This window comes from Rana temporaria, chromosome 5, assembly GCF_905171775.1.
Source record: "Rana temporaria chromosome 5, aRanTem1.1, whole genome shotgun sequence".
In the NCBI taxonomy this organism is placed as follows: Eukaryota; Metazoa; Chordata; class Amphibia; order Anura; family Ranidae; genus Rana; species Rana temporaria.
This window is the reverse complement of record NC_053493.1, coordinates 170,510,437-170,527,377: the sequence shown is the minus strand read 5'-3', so window position 1 is coordinate 170,527,377 and position 16,941 is coordinate 170,510,437. Positions and strand designations below refer to the sequence as shown.

At 43.7% G+C, this 16,941-nt stretch overlaps 1 protein-coding gene across 2 annotated transcripts in view; it reads left to right on the top strand.

The window, feature by feature from the left end:
- Positions 1-16,941, top strand: part of TNS3 (tensin 3) — a 395,327-nt gene that overhangs the window by 140,456 nt on the left and 237,930 nt on the right. For both annotated transcript variants that reach the window (XM_040353375.1, XM_040353376.1), the window contains one exon: positions 10,211-10,340. In XM_040353375.1, coding sequence (XP_040209309.1) covers positions 10,211-10,340 — 130 coding nt within the window. The remainder of the gene's footprint in view (positions 1-10,210; positions 10,341-16,941) is intronic.

Here is a 16,941-nt window from a genome sequence, read left to right as displayed (position 1 = left end):
GCTTGGCAATTTTTGAGCTTATGATCTACCAAAACCCCCAGATCCTTCTCCACTACAGACAACCCCCCCCCCCCCCCTTTTTGCTGGTATTTGATCACCTCTGTGTGTTTTTTTTTTTTTGCGCTATAAACAGAGTGACAATTTTGAAAAAAAATAAAAACTATATTTTTTACTTTTTGCTATAATATCCCCAAAAATGTTTTTAGAAAAGGCCAATATATATTCTTCTACATATTTTTGGTCCAATTTTTTTTTGCAATAAGCGAATATTAATTGGTTGGCGCAAAAGTTATAGCATCTACAAACTATGGGAAAGATTTATGGCATATTTTTTTTTTTTACTAATAATGGTGGTGATCTGCGATGTGTGATTTTTAGCAGTATTGCGACAGACAGATCAGACACGTTTGACACATTTTTGGGACCATTAACATTTATACAGTGCTATAAAAATGAACTGAATGCTGTGTAAATGTCACTGGTAGGGAAGGGGTTAGCACTAGGGGGCGAGCAAGGGGTTAAATTTGTGTTCCCTGGATGTGTTCTAACTGTATGGGGATAGGACTGACTGGGGGAGGAGACAGATGGTTGTTCCTACTTAGTAGGAACAAACTAACAGTACAGGCATTTGTCTCTCACGCTCACGATCGCAGAGTCGGTGGACACGACTTACCCATACGTTGTTTTGTCCAGCCGTGCCATTCTGCCGATTTGTATATTGGCCGGTGGCTAGCGGTTAAAGGCTTTTTTCTCTAAAATCTAGTTCCCCTATTACCAATTTACTATTGACCTCCCTGGCGGTATGATTATTTCAGATTTTAGGTGCTGAAAGCGGTACCATTATTTTTCATGGAAATTTGGCGTTTTACATTGTAGGCCTGTAATTTTTAGGAATACCTCCCTTAAATCTGTCCAAACAAGAGTCTAGTAGACATCTCGGGTATGATAAAGTTTGAAACACAAAATCATAAATTATAATATAATAATAATTTAATAATAATACGTTTTATTCAATAAATTTTAGTAAATTATATACTCAAAAACGCTGACATTTTACTTGGTCAAACAAGGGTGCAATATTAGTAGTCAAATTGCTTCAGTAAAACTGACTGTTAAAGCCCGGAGATTATTATTATTATTATTATTATTTTTTTATATATACATTCGGGGGGAGGTGTCTATGCTTTGCCTGTGAGAGAATATACCGCTCTGAAAACTGCTGATCCCTTAGCTTTGCTTCCGTCCCACTGAACCAAAAGGGTGCTGGCTGTGCACAGGTGCATTGGATAGAAAAGGTCCTGGACCGCCGCACTCCTTGAAACGATGTCTTTATTTATCAAAAGAAGTTCAAAAAACAACCAAAAACAATGCAGTCAAAAAGAAGAAGTGGACAAAAGGAAAAGGGTGGCTGACATGTTTCACATCTCTTGATGCTTACTCGTAGCTAGTGAACAATGACAAAAACTGTGTTTGAATGAAGGAGGGGAAAAAGGTGAGTGGGGCGTTTTTACCAATTAACCCACAGGTGATCATTAGTCAAAAGAACACTTTAATGAACCCTGATGTGTCACACATGGGGTACTATCGTGTGTGGAATAGAATGAATACATAAGTAAAAATCTTTCTCATGCTAATGATAAGAAATAATGGAGAAGACAAAAGAAAAACCCCATGTGTGAAACACGTATGTATCATAACCGATATGGTGAAGATAAATATTTTTTCTTAAAATGTGTTTGTATATTGTGAAATAAAGTGTTGTAAAATAAACATATATAAATGAAAATTAGTGCAATCGGCTCATTAATGGTCTAGATAATCATTGGTAAATGTCTAGTCTAGAACTTATTAAAACTGCAACATTTAATATATGTAAGTAAAACACAAAAATATAAAAATATGATATTTAATTAAAATAGTATATATGTGATTATAATACTATGCGCTATACCCTGTCATTCTGGTTTGAGTGCCATTTTGGGGCATTTATATACCTCATAGTGCTTTACAGAAAGAATTATTATTATGTTTGCTCCAAGAGACCTTTTGGGATATATAATAAACAAACCAGAAATGACACGTGGTATGCGTCAAGGGCAGAACTCTTTTTCGGCTCCACTGTCGTCTATCTTCCATTTTCTGTTTAGATTAAGTTATGAGAACAGCACAAAAAAACATGTGCAAAAAAATAATAATAATAATAAATGGAAGGACGAAGGATTGCTTCGGCATTCCCAATGTATCACACACATCTGAGGCAGTGACGCTAAGACAGAATACTGAGACTGAAAATGCAATGACAGAAAACCTGGGGCAGAAACGCTGTGAGAGAATGCCTCAACTAAAGATGCAATGACAGATGGTGGCTGGGATCCTGGGTTCGGTGTCTCAGCTGCAGGTCCCGATGGACCCCTTGGTTCTCCTTTTGAGCCACCTGGAGGAGACGCAGGGTGACAGGTACTCTAAATTGTTTCTTACCTTCTCCCTCTTCTATGCCAGGAGGGAAATCCTTCTCAAATGGAAGGCAGCTGACCCGCCTACGGTGGAGTCTTGGACCCACTCAATCAACAACGTTCTACCACTTTACAAGATCACTTATGAAAGTAGACAGTGCCCAGCAAAGTTTGACAAGGTGTGGTCTGGTTGGATTGATGCCAGGGGTTAGGTTGGGTTGTGGTCCGAATACTATGCTGTACCTGAACACTGGTTGATGGTTCATGTGATCGGTGACGTGTGATTTTCACTCGCTCTGCTTTGCACTCTCCCCCCCCGCCCCTTTCCCCCCCCCCTCCAGGGGGAGCCTGTTTTATCCTATTCCCACTTCTTTTCCCTCAGGTGACCCTTGGGGGGGCGGGGGCTGGGTATGAATCCTGGTATGAATTTTTGTCTTGTCCCTTGGGGTTTGGGGAGGGGTTGGTTGGGATCGGGATATGATGTTTCTCCCCCTGATATGGTATTGCACTTAGTATTTTATCCTGCTCTAAGTTCCTGACGCGGTCCTGTAACTTTTCTTTTGTATTTGACTGTACCTATATTCATCTGTGACAATGTACACCTGCTTTGTTTTCTCAATAAAACATCTCTGTTAAAAAAAAGATGCAATGACAGAAACCTGGGGCAGAAATGCATGACAGAAACGCTGAGACTGAAAGACTATGGCAAAAAATGCAATGGCAGAAACGCTGTGACAGAATGCTGCGACTAAAAATGTAAAGACAGAAAACCTGGGGCAGCAACGCTGTGACAGAAACGCTGAGACTGAAACACTGCGGCAGACATGCAACGCCAGAAATGCTGAGGCAAGCAACGACAGCAACCTGGGGCAGACATGAATGATATGACAGAATGCCAGGACAGAAACCCCTGGAGCATGAATGCTATGACAACACGGACTGAAAAAACGCTGAACAGGACGCCATGACAATGGAAGTAATGTAAGGAAATACTGCCAGTGTGACTCGTGGGTGGATGCCCCCCCTCCATTCAGCTAGCGTGACCACGGGAAAACGGTGGACTACCAACCCCCCCGCATGACCCCTGGAGATGCGGGTGGACAGCCCCCCCCCTCATGCAGCCTGTGTGCGACCCCCAGCGCCCCCCCCCCCCCAGTATGGCCTGAGAGGTGTGGATGAATGTCCCCCCCCCCCCCATACCCAAACATGCCCAGGATAAGTGGCTGGAAAGATGGACGCCCCCCCCTGCTACCAGCGAGAGCACCCGGAAAAATACAAGGAAAGTAAGCCAGGATTCCTTCCCCCACGTGCCCACCGGGAGGCGAGCCCCAACCCCCCATGGAACTGGCGCGAGAACCAAATAGTAGCAGCACCCCCTCCCCCTGATAGCCAGCTTACAGACCGTGACCACAATGCCCAGCGTGAGCGACAGGAGAAGCAGGTGGGCGGTCCCAACCATGGTATGAGAGAAACGCTGAGCCTGAAACGCTGAGGCAAAATGTACTGACAGAAACCTGGGGCAGACATGGTATGAGAGAAACGCTGAGGCAAAATGTAATGACAGAAACCTGGGGCAAAAATGGTATGAGAGAACGCTGAGGCAAAATATGACAGAAACCTGGGGCAGAAATGGTATGCGAGAACGCCGAGCCTGAAACGCTGAGGCACATATGCAATGACAAAAATGCTATGATGGAAGCCGTGTGGGCCGAAACGCTAAGCCAGAAAAACCTGGGGCAGAAACGCATGATACTGAAAACTATGGCCAAATGCAATGCCGGAAAACCTGGGGCAGAAATTGTATGAGACAAAACGCTGCGCCTGACACGCTGAGGCAGAACGCTATGACAGAAAAACCTGGGGGCAGAAACGCTATGACAGAAAAACCTGGAGGCAGAAACGCTATGACAGAAAAACCTGGGGGCAGAAACGCTATGACAGAAAACCTGGGGGCAGAAACGCCATGACAGAAAAACCTGGGGCAAAATACAATAACAGAAATCTGGGGCAGAAATGAGAAAACCAGGGGCAGAAACGCTATAAGATAAACACAGAGGCAGAAATGTAAAGACAGAATACCTGGCAGACAGACACGCCATGACAACGCTGGGACTGAACCGCTGAGGCAGACTGCGAACGCAAGACAGAAATCCCCCCCCCCATACCCAAACATGCCCAGGATAAGTGGCTGGAAAGATGGACCCCCCCCCCCCTGCTACCAGCGAGAGCACCCGGAAAAGTACAAGGAAAGTAAAAGTAAGCCAGGATTCCTTCCCCCACGTGCCCACCGGGAGGCAAGCCCCAACCCCCCATGGAACTAGCGCGATAACCAAATAGTAGCGGCACCCCCTCCCCCTGATAGCCAGCATACCGACCGTGACCACAATGCCCAGCGTGAGCCGCAGGAGAAGCGGGTGGGTGGCCCCAACCATGCCGCATACAACACAGGGATGCCAGGGAGAAGCGGACGCCGACCTAGCCCTGACAGGGAAGGAGTCTATAAGTACTCTCCTGCGGCCAGCCTTCTCAGTTGTTTTTCTAGCACATCCCACAGATGATCGATTGGATTGAGATCTGAAGAATTAGGAGGCAAGGCAACACCTCACATTCTTTATTGTGTTCCTCAAACCATTCTTGTAGTGTGGCAGGTTGCATTATTCTTCTTAAAGGGATCACTGTCTTCAGAGTATACCGTTTCAATGAAGGGGGTCAGCAACAAGGTTTGGGTAGGTGGTACGTTTCAAAGTAACATCCACATGAATGGCAGGACCAAAGATTTCCTGTGGCCAGCCTTCTAACATATAGCTCTGCTGGAAATTCTTCAGAATTATTTGATAAATCTCCCATTTTTTTTTTCAGTTTTGGAGCTGGATGAGAACTGTCATCCAAGTCTTCATTATTTGCAAAGTGCAAATATTTCATTATGAGAGAAAATTTGTATTCCGACATAACAGTGCCAAAAACAAGGAGTGGGCAGTAATTTGTTGGTTGTCAAGTACCATTTCTCCAGGGGTTTCCCCACCACTCCCTGAAAAATAAGGCCCAGAAACTTCCAGATGTCCTCTCTGGTTACCGGTTCCCACTTTCTGCTTCTTGAAAACAGCTGATGGGTAGCGGCATATTGCTCCTGGTACCGATTTTGTCTCCATAACAATTTTTTACAATGACCTCATCAGTCAAAAAGAGTTTGAGGTAGGCCAAGGGGTTGTCATCCTCAACATCCACTTTGAGCCTAGGTGCTCCTGTAAACGTAAATCTTGGGGGCGCTACGTGCTCCGTACCGCAATCAATCGAGCACAAAGTCTGAACATCGCTGGACAGTCGCAGGATCGTCGCTAAAATCGCTTTTCTGCATCTGATGACAACCTTCCCCACGAGTCGCTATAACTCAACTCCTCTGCAAGCGATTCTGTATCGCTGTCGCTGTTTTCCAGCAGCTCATATACCACTTTTGAGGTGGAGGCATGCTTTTTGATGCCATGGTCGCTCTGCATTTTCCAGACACAAAGTACAGTAAAACTGCAGGCAAGGGCACTGGAGAAAGCACTGGGGGGGAGGGGGGCAATCTAAGGTAAATTTATCTTATTTTGTATTGTAATCCCATAGGATTACATTGTATCAGTGTGTTTGTGATTTTATACATTTGAATTTGCTGCCGTTTTCACCCCCTGCGTCACGACGCTCGCAGAAAAGGGAATCCAGGGCACACAGTGTATCGGGCGAAAGCTTTATTCCCGCCTGATTGGATACAGGGTGAATGGATAGATAGGTGGGTCATCTCATTGCAGAATTTTGGTAAATCTAAAGGAAATTGTATAGAGATTGTACAATCAGATTGTATAGTGTATGACCACCTTTATACACCTAAAATGAACTAGTTGTTTTCTGAGTCCTATTACTTGATAATGGCACTCCAAACGCGGAAGCAAACACACATTTACATTGTACAACGTGCAAAAAAGTCAAATGCAGCAAAACACACAGTAAAAAATTTCCACACCGCAACACACCAACATTTTGAGCCACTTTGCTGCATCTAGGGCAGCCTATTGATATCAATGGGCTCTGCTATGCATGTTGTGTGAAAAACGAGCCAAAAAACATCTGTTCCCACTGTGTTAGGTGTGAATGGGGCCTGAGAGTGGATTTGGTGGGTTTACGCAATAACAATAAGGCTCCTTTAACTTCTGCGCGTTTCTGAACAAAAAATGCGCACTTTGCCATGCATTTTGAAACATGCGGCAAATTCACCAAAAAGCAAGCTAAAGCAATGCACCACGCTTCACTCAAAAAATAGTTCTGGAGCTTATTTGAAGCATTTGTTATGCATAGGGCAGTACATTCAAGTGAATGGGCTGCCCTATGCGTGATGAGTGCAGCAGTTTGGAGTACAGTACAGGACCCATGCTGGATATTCATAGACCCTGGGTAATAGGCTGCCACCTTTTAGGTGATTGGACACTGGCTACGTTTTGCTGAACTTGCCCCCAGTTATATAGTTTGTGCTGCTGATTTTCTTTTTTATGCTGCTGCCTACAGTAGATTTATCACTGACACAAAAAATGGTTAGCCAGACAGGAAAACTCTAACTCCCATCATGCTTTAGTTTTTTGCTTGTGTCCTAGGAGAATGAACATCTCTGCTTGGAGAAAAACAAACCCTTTTCAGTAGACAATTTTATTTTTATTCAATCAAGCTTCTTAATTTATTGCTGAGACAGGAGTGCTTTTATTCAGTTTTTCTGGATCGACCAGTACTTGACACAGCCATGAAAGTTGTACCTGGACCCCTTTTATGATGAATATGCGGGACCAGCCTGTAATGTAATGTGGCCTTGGGCACTTTTTAGACCCAGCCTGTTGCACTGAGTTAGTTGGCCGCAGTGTTTTACGGCACTAGGACTTGGATACACCTGCCGGTCCAGTCCTGTCCCACATAACTCCTTAAGGAGTTTGCCTAGGTATGTGGTATGTAGATGTTTCACTGGGCTTTGCTTAGGCAGAAACTGTCATCCATCAGGTTTTCCTCCCCAGTCACTGGGAAGGAAAACATTTTTTTTTTTATTGTGACCTACCCCATGTGCAGCATCAGGATGTGAGTTTTGTTAAGTTCCTGACACTGCAGCTTTATTAAAAACAGAGGCCCAGATTCACAACCGACATACGACGGCGTATCTCCAGATACGCCGTCGTATCTCTGCGTTGCGCCGTCGTATCTATGCGACTGATTCTTAGAATCAGTTACACATAGATATCCATTAGATCCGACAGGCGTAAGTCTCTTACGCCGTCGGATCTAAACTGCATTATTTTTTTTTGGCCGCTAGGTGGCGCTTCCATCAAATTCCGCGTTGAGTATGCAAATTAGCTAGATACGCGAATTCCCGAACGTACGCGCGGCCGACGCAGTAAAGTTACGACGTTTACGTTGGGCTTTTCCCGGCGTAAAGTTGCCCCTGCTATATGAGGCGCAGCCAATGTTAAGTATGGCCGTCGTTCCCGCGTCGAAATTTGAAGAAAAGTTACGTCGTTTGCGTAAGTCGTCCGTGAATGGGGCTGGACGTCATTTACGTTCACGTCTAAACCAATGACGTCCTTGCGGTGTACTTCGGAGCAATGCACACTGGGAAATTCCACGGACGGCGCATGCGCCGTTCCGCAAAAACGTCAATCATGTCGGGTCACAGAAGTTTTGCATAAAACACACCCCCCTGAGCCAAATTTAAATTAGGCGGGCTTACGCCGGCCGATTTACGGTACGCCGCCGCAACTTACGGAGCAAGTGCTTTGAGAATACAGCACTTGCCCATGTAAGTTGCGGAGGCGTAACGTAAATCAGATACGTTACGCCCGCACAATTTTACGCGGCTCTACGTGAATCCGGGCCAGTGTTCTTACAATTCCTGCCTCTGCAGTCCCATAGTGGCAGATACCCAGCCACCATAAATATTTAACGAAGTTATCTTTTTTTTTTTTTTTTTACGTGTTTAGTAATATTATATTTTTTCATTGTATTATTCTCATAAGGCCATTACTGTCCTCCACAATCATGGAGCAAAATGCATTCCTCTCATTAGACCACATGGTCAGCAGCAGGGTACCCATGTCACCAACAACTGGTTAAGCCAAACCAGGCAGGGAAAGCATTAGGCCCCGTACACACCATAGAATCCATCCGCAGATAAATCCCAGCAAATGGGTTTCAGCGGATAGATCCTATGGTGTGTACACGCCAGCGGATCTGTTTCCGCGGATATATCTCCCCTGGGATGGATTCCAGCAGATCGAATATTCGCTGACATGCAGAACAAATCCATCTGCTGGAGTCCATCCCAACGGATGGATCCGCTGGTCTGTATAGACTCACCGGATCCATCCGTCCGAAGGGATCCCCCGCATGCGTCGTAATGATTCGACGCATGCGTGGAATTTCTTATATGATAGCGTTGCGCACGTCACCGCGTCATAATCGCGGCGACGGCGCGACACGTCATCGCCAGAGGATTTCGGCGCGGATTTCAATGCGATGGTGAGTACACTCCATCGCATTAAAATCTGATGAAATCTTTGAGAGGATTTATCCGCGGAAACGGTCTGCTGGACCGTATCCACGGATAAATCCTCCCGTGTGTATGGGGCCTTATTGTTCACTATACACTGGGTAAATCTTTGTTAGCTTTTAAGGATGAAACCACGGCGATGCCTGTTTAATGAATGATGTTACCAGCTCTGTCACTTCTACTCCTTCCTCCTCACTGTCCTTATCCTGTGAATCCTTATTCTGAGACTCTTCTCAAATTTGAATTTGTTAAGGGAAAAGACAAGACACTGACCCCGTTTTTGGTGCTGCTGCTTAAGCCTGTGTAAGAAGTCATGGTGTTGAAAAGCACCAACATACTTGCCTCCTGGCACTTTTTTTTTTTTTTTTTTCCTTAGGCAAATCTGGTGCCACTGTCCAATTTTTACCCACCCACTCACCTATACCTGAGTGCTGTGCTTTTTCGTTTTAACGTTTTCCTACTGGTGCTGCTGATAGGTTACTAAGTGCTAATATTCTGCAGTGCTAGTGTAAACAGCTTTGTGGAAACTACAAAGACCCACTACTCAAACCAAACTGCAATTATAGGTTAGTTATGGAACACACAGGCATAAATGCAATACAAAAAAACTGCAGCCAGGGGAATAATAGATGAAAATGAATGAGTTGTTTCTGGCAGATATTATTCCATAAATGGAACTAATCTTGGTAAACAAAAATTGCTAGCATGTGCTGTTTTTCAGTAGAAAAGACTTTATAAGTATCTTCTGACAGCACATTTCTGTTTATTTTTTGTGGTGCATATGCAGTGTGCAATCCAAGCCTATTTCTGGCATCTGTAAGATGCCAATAATGAAGACGGGGGCCAAGATAATGTAACTCATGTAGTGCATGTGAGTTGCATAATCAATTGCATTAAAATGGCCAATGCAAGAGGATGCAAAACCCAAAAGAGGGCGGCGATAGTGACGGTGGAGAGCACAGACTTCATATAGCCGGAGGAGAGCACACCCAAAGGTAAGTGTGCTATTCAATAAATCACCTGCGCTAATGTGTTCCCATAGAACAGCCCTACCTTTTCTGTTGCTATCAGCAGCTTCAATTTGCTAACAAGATGGCTGTCCCCCCAAAAAATTGCTAACTTGAATGGAATCGGGGGTGTGTTATTTTTCTACTTTTGATTAGTTACACTTATGTCTTATGTTATCTTCCTTTTACAGATCAAATGTTATCATAAATCATATTACACTGAAAACCAGGATATTATTTTCAGGCTGCAATTCCATACAGGAGCTGTTCATGGCCAGAGACTTTATTTTGGGAAAGAAGACTTGGATCATGCAAATAATGGTGAGGGTTTTACCAGTATGTAAAATAATTGTCATATATTTAAATTGTATATAAAATATTGCTGCCCTATATTTTGGAAAAAAATGAGCAGTGCTTCAAAGCACAATTCTAATCAGCCTGAAAAATGCTAAGCATCCTATATATAAGAAAATTTACGTAATTGGTAAAACGGCATGTAAATAATGCATATGCCTTTTGTGATATCCACATTTAGGCCGGGTTCACACTGGTACGACACTACTGTTGTATGACTGTCAGGCTGGTTTCACACTGTTACGACATGAGTCGTACGACACTGGATCCGACTTTGCCCTGCAACTTCATGTCTGACTTTGATCCTGACAATACCAGGCCATTTGAGTCTGCTATGGATCTTGAGGGGAAAACCCCACGCTAAAATAAAAAGACGACGTGGAGTTCCCCTCAGAGTCCATACCAGACCCTTATCCGAGCACGCAGCCCGGCAGGTCAGGGAAGATAGGGGGGGGGGGGGGGCGACGACAGGTGAGCGCCCACCATATCAGGCCACATTAACATGGGCAGTTTGTGCTTTGGGGCAGAGGGCTGTGCACCCTCAACCCCAAAGCAGCTTGTCTTCATGTTGATGTGGACAAGGAGCTCTTTTCGTCAACCCTGGGTGGTGGTTGTCGGGGGCTGTGGGCAGGGGCCTTATCGAGATCTGGAGGCCCCCTTTAACAGGGGGGGGGCAGATTCTGGCCCTCCCACCCTATGTGAATGAGTATGGGGTACATTGTAAGCAGCTCCAGCATCTGTGTTTTCCTTTGATTTCTTGACCCCCCGGTTCTTCTCGCTGTGCTGGTGTCTTCTTCATCTGGTTCGTCTCGTTGCACTGTTGTCTTCTTCCTCTGCCGATTCTTCCTCTGGTTTTTCTTCCCTCCGCTGTCTTCTTCCTCTGCCGGTTCTTTCTCTGATCTACTCCTGACGCTAGCTCCCACAGTTGTGCGAGCTCCGATCTCTGCCGGTTCTTTTATAGGCTTCGATGTGGCCATCTGGTGACCCCGCCCACTTGTGACATTGCGGTCCGGGGCACGATGGGGTGGTGACATCTTAACGGTGTGGCAGGGTCTCCAAAATACATCACCAAATGGCCATACCCCATGTTTATAAAAGAACAATCGCAGCGGAGATCGCGTAACTGTGGGAGCTAGCATCGGGAGAAAATCAGAAGAAGACGGAGAGAAGAACTGGAGGAAGCAAGGAAGAACCGGCAGAGGAAGAAGACCTCAGTGCAGTGCAGTGAGAAGAACCGGAGGGAGAAGAGATACTGGAGCTGCTTTAATAAAGGACTTTGTCAAAAACCTGAGTGCTGGTTTTATTTCTTTTTACACTTGGTTTAATGGGTAGGTGTACAATGTACCATAAAAGAGGCTCCTAGTGTAAAGTGCAGTGTGCTAAACGATCCGAAGCGCCAAGTTCCTATGTAAACTACTAGAATGATTCCACAGTATATATCATAAATGCAGCTATGAAAATAAATAAAAAAATATAATAAAATATATATCACAGTGCTGTGCAAATTAAAGTGCTATTGTGCCTATGTAAACACTGCTAGGTAAAGAAAATATGCAAAACGTGAAATTCCTGTACCATTAGGGTACCTATGTTAACCCTTTAAGAGATGTGCTGAAAAAAAAATGTTTTTTGTTTTTCAGTGCAATATAATGTTTTTATAAACAAATCCAATTGCCAAGTGCTAAGTGATTCTAAAAGTGCTTTGTGCTCTTGTTGTATGCCATGATCACTGCAATCCGTGCTCTTATACACCCCACACTCACCAACTCACCAACTTTTTCACCCCTTCTTAGGGTCTGGTGCCTTCACAGTATAGGCCACTGTGTACCCCTTTGGCCGTTACGCGTCCCCCAGCGCTGATGATGTTAGTCCAGTAATAGCCCATACATAGGAGAGAAAGGAGCCCCAGATAGTGTAGTATCGTTTTATACTTTATTTAAATAAACGAAAAATGGGTACTCGCATGTAGACAAAAAACAGTATGGCATATAATGTTGACAAAAGCCTGGAAACGATGTGACGTTCGTAGCGTGTTCTACCAGTTTTCTCGTGTGACTTCATCTGGAACACGCTGAGCGTCACTTTCACTTCCTTTTTATAGCAGACTGTGACCTGTCTTCCACCATTTCGGTGTGATATTGAAGACTGGAGCCTGAAATAGATCACCCACCATTTTGGGTAGGTTTTTGAAGACCGAAGACCACAAATAGTCAGGCAGCGGCCATGTTTGGTGGGATTTTGGAGACATAAGTCTTCCTATAATTAAATTGTTAGTATTAGCCTGACTGCCGTTGAGATTATTTTTGGAGACACAGATCAATACAAGGTTGTAAAACATGCTATGTGTTACTGGAATCTTGTAACGTCTAATCCCTAGGTCACGATTTGCTATATTAAAGCGGTGGTTCACCCTCCATGACAACATTTTACCATAAAATGAGGCATAGTAGCGCAAGCTACAGTATGCCTGTCTTTATTTTTTTAGCCCCGTACTCACTGTGCAATCGTAGAGACAAGATTCCGACTCCCCGCGGGGAATGGGCGTTCCTATGGAGAGGGAAGGTGATTGACGGCCGGCTCTGGCACGTCACGCTCCCCGAAGACAGCCGGAACAGGTCTCGGCTCTTAACATTGAGTACGCCTCATATAGCAGGGTTAACTATACGCCGAAAAAAGCCTTACGGAAACGACGTAAAAAAAAGCGCCGGACATACGTTTGTGGATTCGCGTATCTAGCTAATTTGCGTACTCGACGTGGAATTCGACGGAAGCGCCACCTAGCGGCCAGCGTAAATATGCACCTTAGATCCAACGGCGTACTAAGACGTACGCCAGTCGGATCTAGCCCAGCTTCACGCGTATCTTGTTTTGTGGATACAAAACAAAGATACGCCGGAGCAAAATAGAAGTTACGCGGCGTATCAATAGATACGCCATCGTAACTTCTTCGTGGATTTGCCCCACTGTGTTTGTTAAACCCGTTTTTGTGTGTGTTCCCGTATTCTGATGTGTACCGTATTTATCAGCGTATACCGCGCACTTTTTTGCCCTGAAAATCAGGGCAACATCGTGGGTGCGCGATATATACGCCGATGCCCGCTTCCCGCGCTGTGTTTGAACCACTGCGCCGGCATATACCGTGCGCAGTACACTCGGGTATAGTCGGGCAGGCTCGGCTCCTCTCGCGGTCACGTCCTGTACGTCCTTTACGCGAGAGCAGCCGAGCCTGCTCGACTATACCCGAGTGTACTGCGCTCGGTATATGCCGGCGCAGTGGTTCAAACACAGCGCGGGAAGCGGGGAGGGCACCACGGGCCGGACCGGACGAGGCCGCTGATGGACGACGGGCAAGACACCGACGAGGGGCATCCAAACTGTAAGTATTTTTTTTTCCAGGAATTTTCGGGGGTGCGCGCTATACGCCGGGGCGCGTTGTAGCAAGATAAATATGGTAACTCTCTTGTGGTTCTGCTCACATATTGCTTCTGGCATGGACATTCAATGACATAAGTTACGTGGGTGCTTTTACATGTAATCCGTTAGTTTATGTTATGTTCAGATCCATTAGCTAAAGAGGTGAACTTCACTTGTTTCCTATTCGTTGTCTTGCTTACCCTACAGGGTAAGCATGTGCCACATTTGAAAAATCCTTTGAGGTGCTTAAAGATTTTAATTTGCTTCGGAGAGTCCAGGGCATTATGAACAAGCCGATTTCGTAGATTCGGTGCCCTTCTGTAGATAAAAGAGGGTCTAGTGGGTTTGATGGTTTTCAATACTTTGTCAGATTGCAAAATAGGCCAGTGTTTTTTTTATGTTGGCTTCCAGGGATTTGTGCTGTATCCTGTTAAAAATGCCATGTTGATACGTTTATTTTTTGATATCTTCTTTTTTGATGTACCTTCCATCATTGAATTTCTATTCATTTTCTTCACGTTTTCTTTCAGTGTCAGTAGTTCATTTCTCTTTTATATCCCTTTTCCACAAATTTGTTTATAATAGTGTCTGCCTGATTCTCATAATCATTGATATTACTGCAGTTGCAGTAAATTCTCATCAACTGCCCCTTTGGAATATTAAGAAATTCTTTGCTAATAAAGAAAAAAGGAAAACGCCACATTATACAAACATTCTAATATGAGGAACAACTCAACTTTTAACCCAAAGACACAGCAAAATGAAAGTCTCATAGTTTTTAAGAAAATGGTGGAAGATGATATCGGGGAAACTAAAAGTACAAAGGTCTAAAAGAAACCATATTTGGAAAACGATAAAGGAAATCGAGAAAAAGAAGAACATCATTATCAGACCAGCGGACAAAGGGGGGGGGGGATGGGGGGGGCTGGTCATGCCGAATAAAAAAGATTATGAACTTGAAATGAAGAATCTTCTGAGTGTACCAGACACATATAAAAATTTGAGAGGAAATCCTAAGGGTGAATATGAAAAGAAACTAAAAATGTTTGTTAAAAAAGAGGAAGATAGGGGCATCCTTACCAAAAAGGAAGCCACGTTCCTCACACCCGAGACGGCAAGGACACCTGTTATATATTAAGTCCCTAAAATACATAAAGATGAAAGCAAGCCATAAGGAAGACCAATAATCAGTGGCATTGATTCACTATTCTCTAGATTAGGTGCCTATTTGGATGTTTTTATACAGCCATTAGTAAAAGAAGGGAAGTCTTTTTTAAAAGATAGTAGACAGCTAATTGAGGAATTAAAAAACTTTGAGGTGGAGGAAAATGATATACTAGTAACCATAGATGTGAATTCCCTATAAACAAATATAGTGCAAGAGGATGGACTACAGAGTGCAGAATGGGCGCTATATAAATACACAGATATGAAAGATGAACAAATTAAATACATTAGTGAGGGGCTACAGCTAGCCATGAGCCAAAATTACTTTTGGCATAAGGGAGAATTCTTCACGCAAACCAAAGGTGTAGCGATGGGGGCAAAGTATGCACCCAGTGTAGCAAACTTTCTAAATTATTAGGAGGAAGAGCAAATTTATAGTGTAGAAAGGAAGAACCTGAGGCTATACCGTAGGTATATCGATGATATTATTGTTTGGAGAGGATCGGAAGAGGAACTGCAAAGCTTCTCTGATGAAATAAACCAAAATGCATATGGCATGACTTTCTCGGGAACTTGGAATAAACAGTCCATAGATTATCTAGATCTCCAACTGTTCAGAAACAATGGCACTATTAATACCAGGACCTTTTTTTTTAAAAACGGATCGTAATGGATACATACCAACAAACAGTTGTCACCACAGGCAGTGGATAGGCAACATTCCAAAGGGGCAGTTGATGAGAATTTACCGCAACTGCAGTAATATCAATGATTATGAGACTCAGGCAGACACTATTATAAACAAATTTGTGGAAAAGGGATACAAGAGAAATTAACTACTGACACTGAAAGAAAATGTGAAGAAAATGAATAGAAATTCAATGATAGAAGGTACATCAAAAAAGAAGATATCAAAAAATAAACATATCGACATTGCATTTTTAACAGGATACAACATACAGCACAAATCCCTGGAAGCCATAATAAAAAAACACTGGCCTATTTTGCAATCTGACAAAGTATTGAAAACCATCATACCCACTAGACCCTCTTTTATCTACAGAAGGGTACAGAATCTACGAAATCGACTTGTTCATAATGCCCTGGACCCTCCGAAGCAAATTAAAATCTTTAAGCACCTCAAAGGATTTTACAAATGCGGCACATGCTTACCCTGTAGGGTATGCAAGAAAACGAATAGGAAACAAGTGAAGTTCACCTCTTTAGCTAATGGGTCTGAACATAACATAAACGAATTGATTACATGTTAAAGCACCCACATAACTTATGTCATTGAATGTCCATGCCGGAAGCAATATGTGGGCAGAACCACAAGAGAGTTACACATCAGAATACGGGAACACATAACCAATATCAAAAACGGGTTTAACAAACACAGTGTTTCCAGACATTTCAGAGATTACCACAACCGGGACCCCACATGTATGATCTTCTATGGAATTGATAAGAGTAAGGGACATTGGAGAGGGAAAAATAAAAAGATTAAAGTATCTCAGAATGAGAAAAAAGGAGAAAGAAAGGCGCACCAGCCTCGTGTACTACCGTTTGACAATTTATTAAATGAAAATTATATTAAAAACTACTCGCAAACAAATGGTGATAAAAGGCTTGTCTCAAACGATAAAGTAAAATGCCCCTCGAACACACTCCAAAATGTAAAGGGAGGGGATTTCGAGGTACGTCACTGCTGGCTTACGTGTTTTGAGGCATCAAGGACCTCTTCCTCAGAGCCCAGCAGAACAGATCCTTCCACTAGCACTGCTTAAATACAAATACACATATGCACAGGCACCACCCACCACAGGGGCTCTGCCAGGGGCCGTCCAGACTCCTCCCACCTTAACGAGTGGTCAATTACTAGATACTAGATGTTGTTGATAATAATGGTAATGATAATACTAGTCAAAATAATGATAATGAAAATAATAACAACAAGAATGGTAACCATAGTAATACAAATATTAAT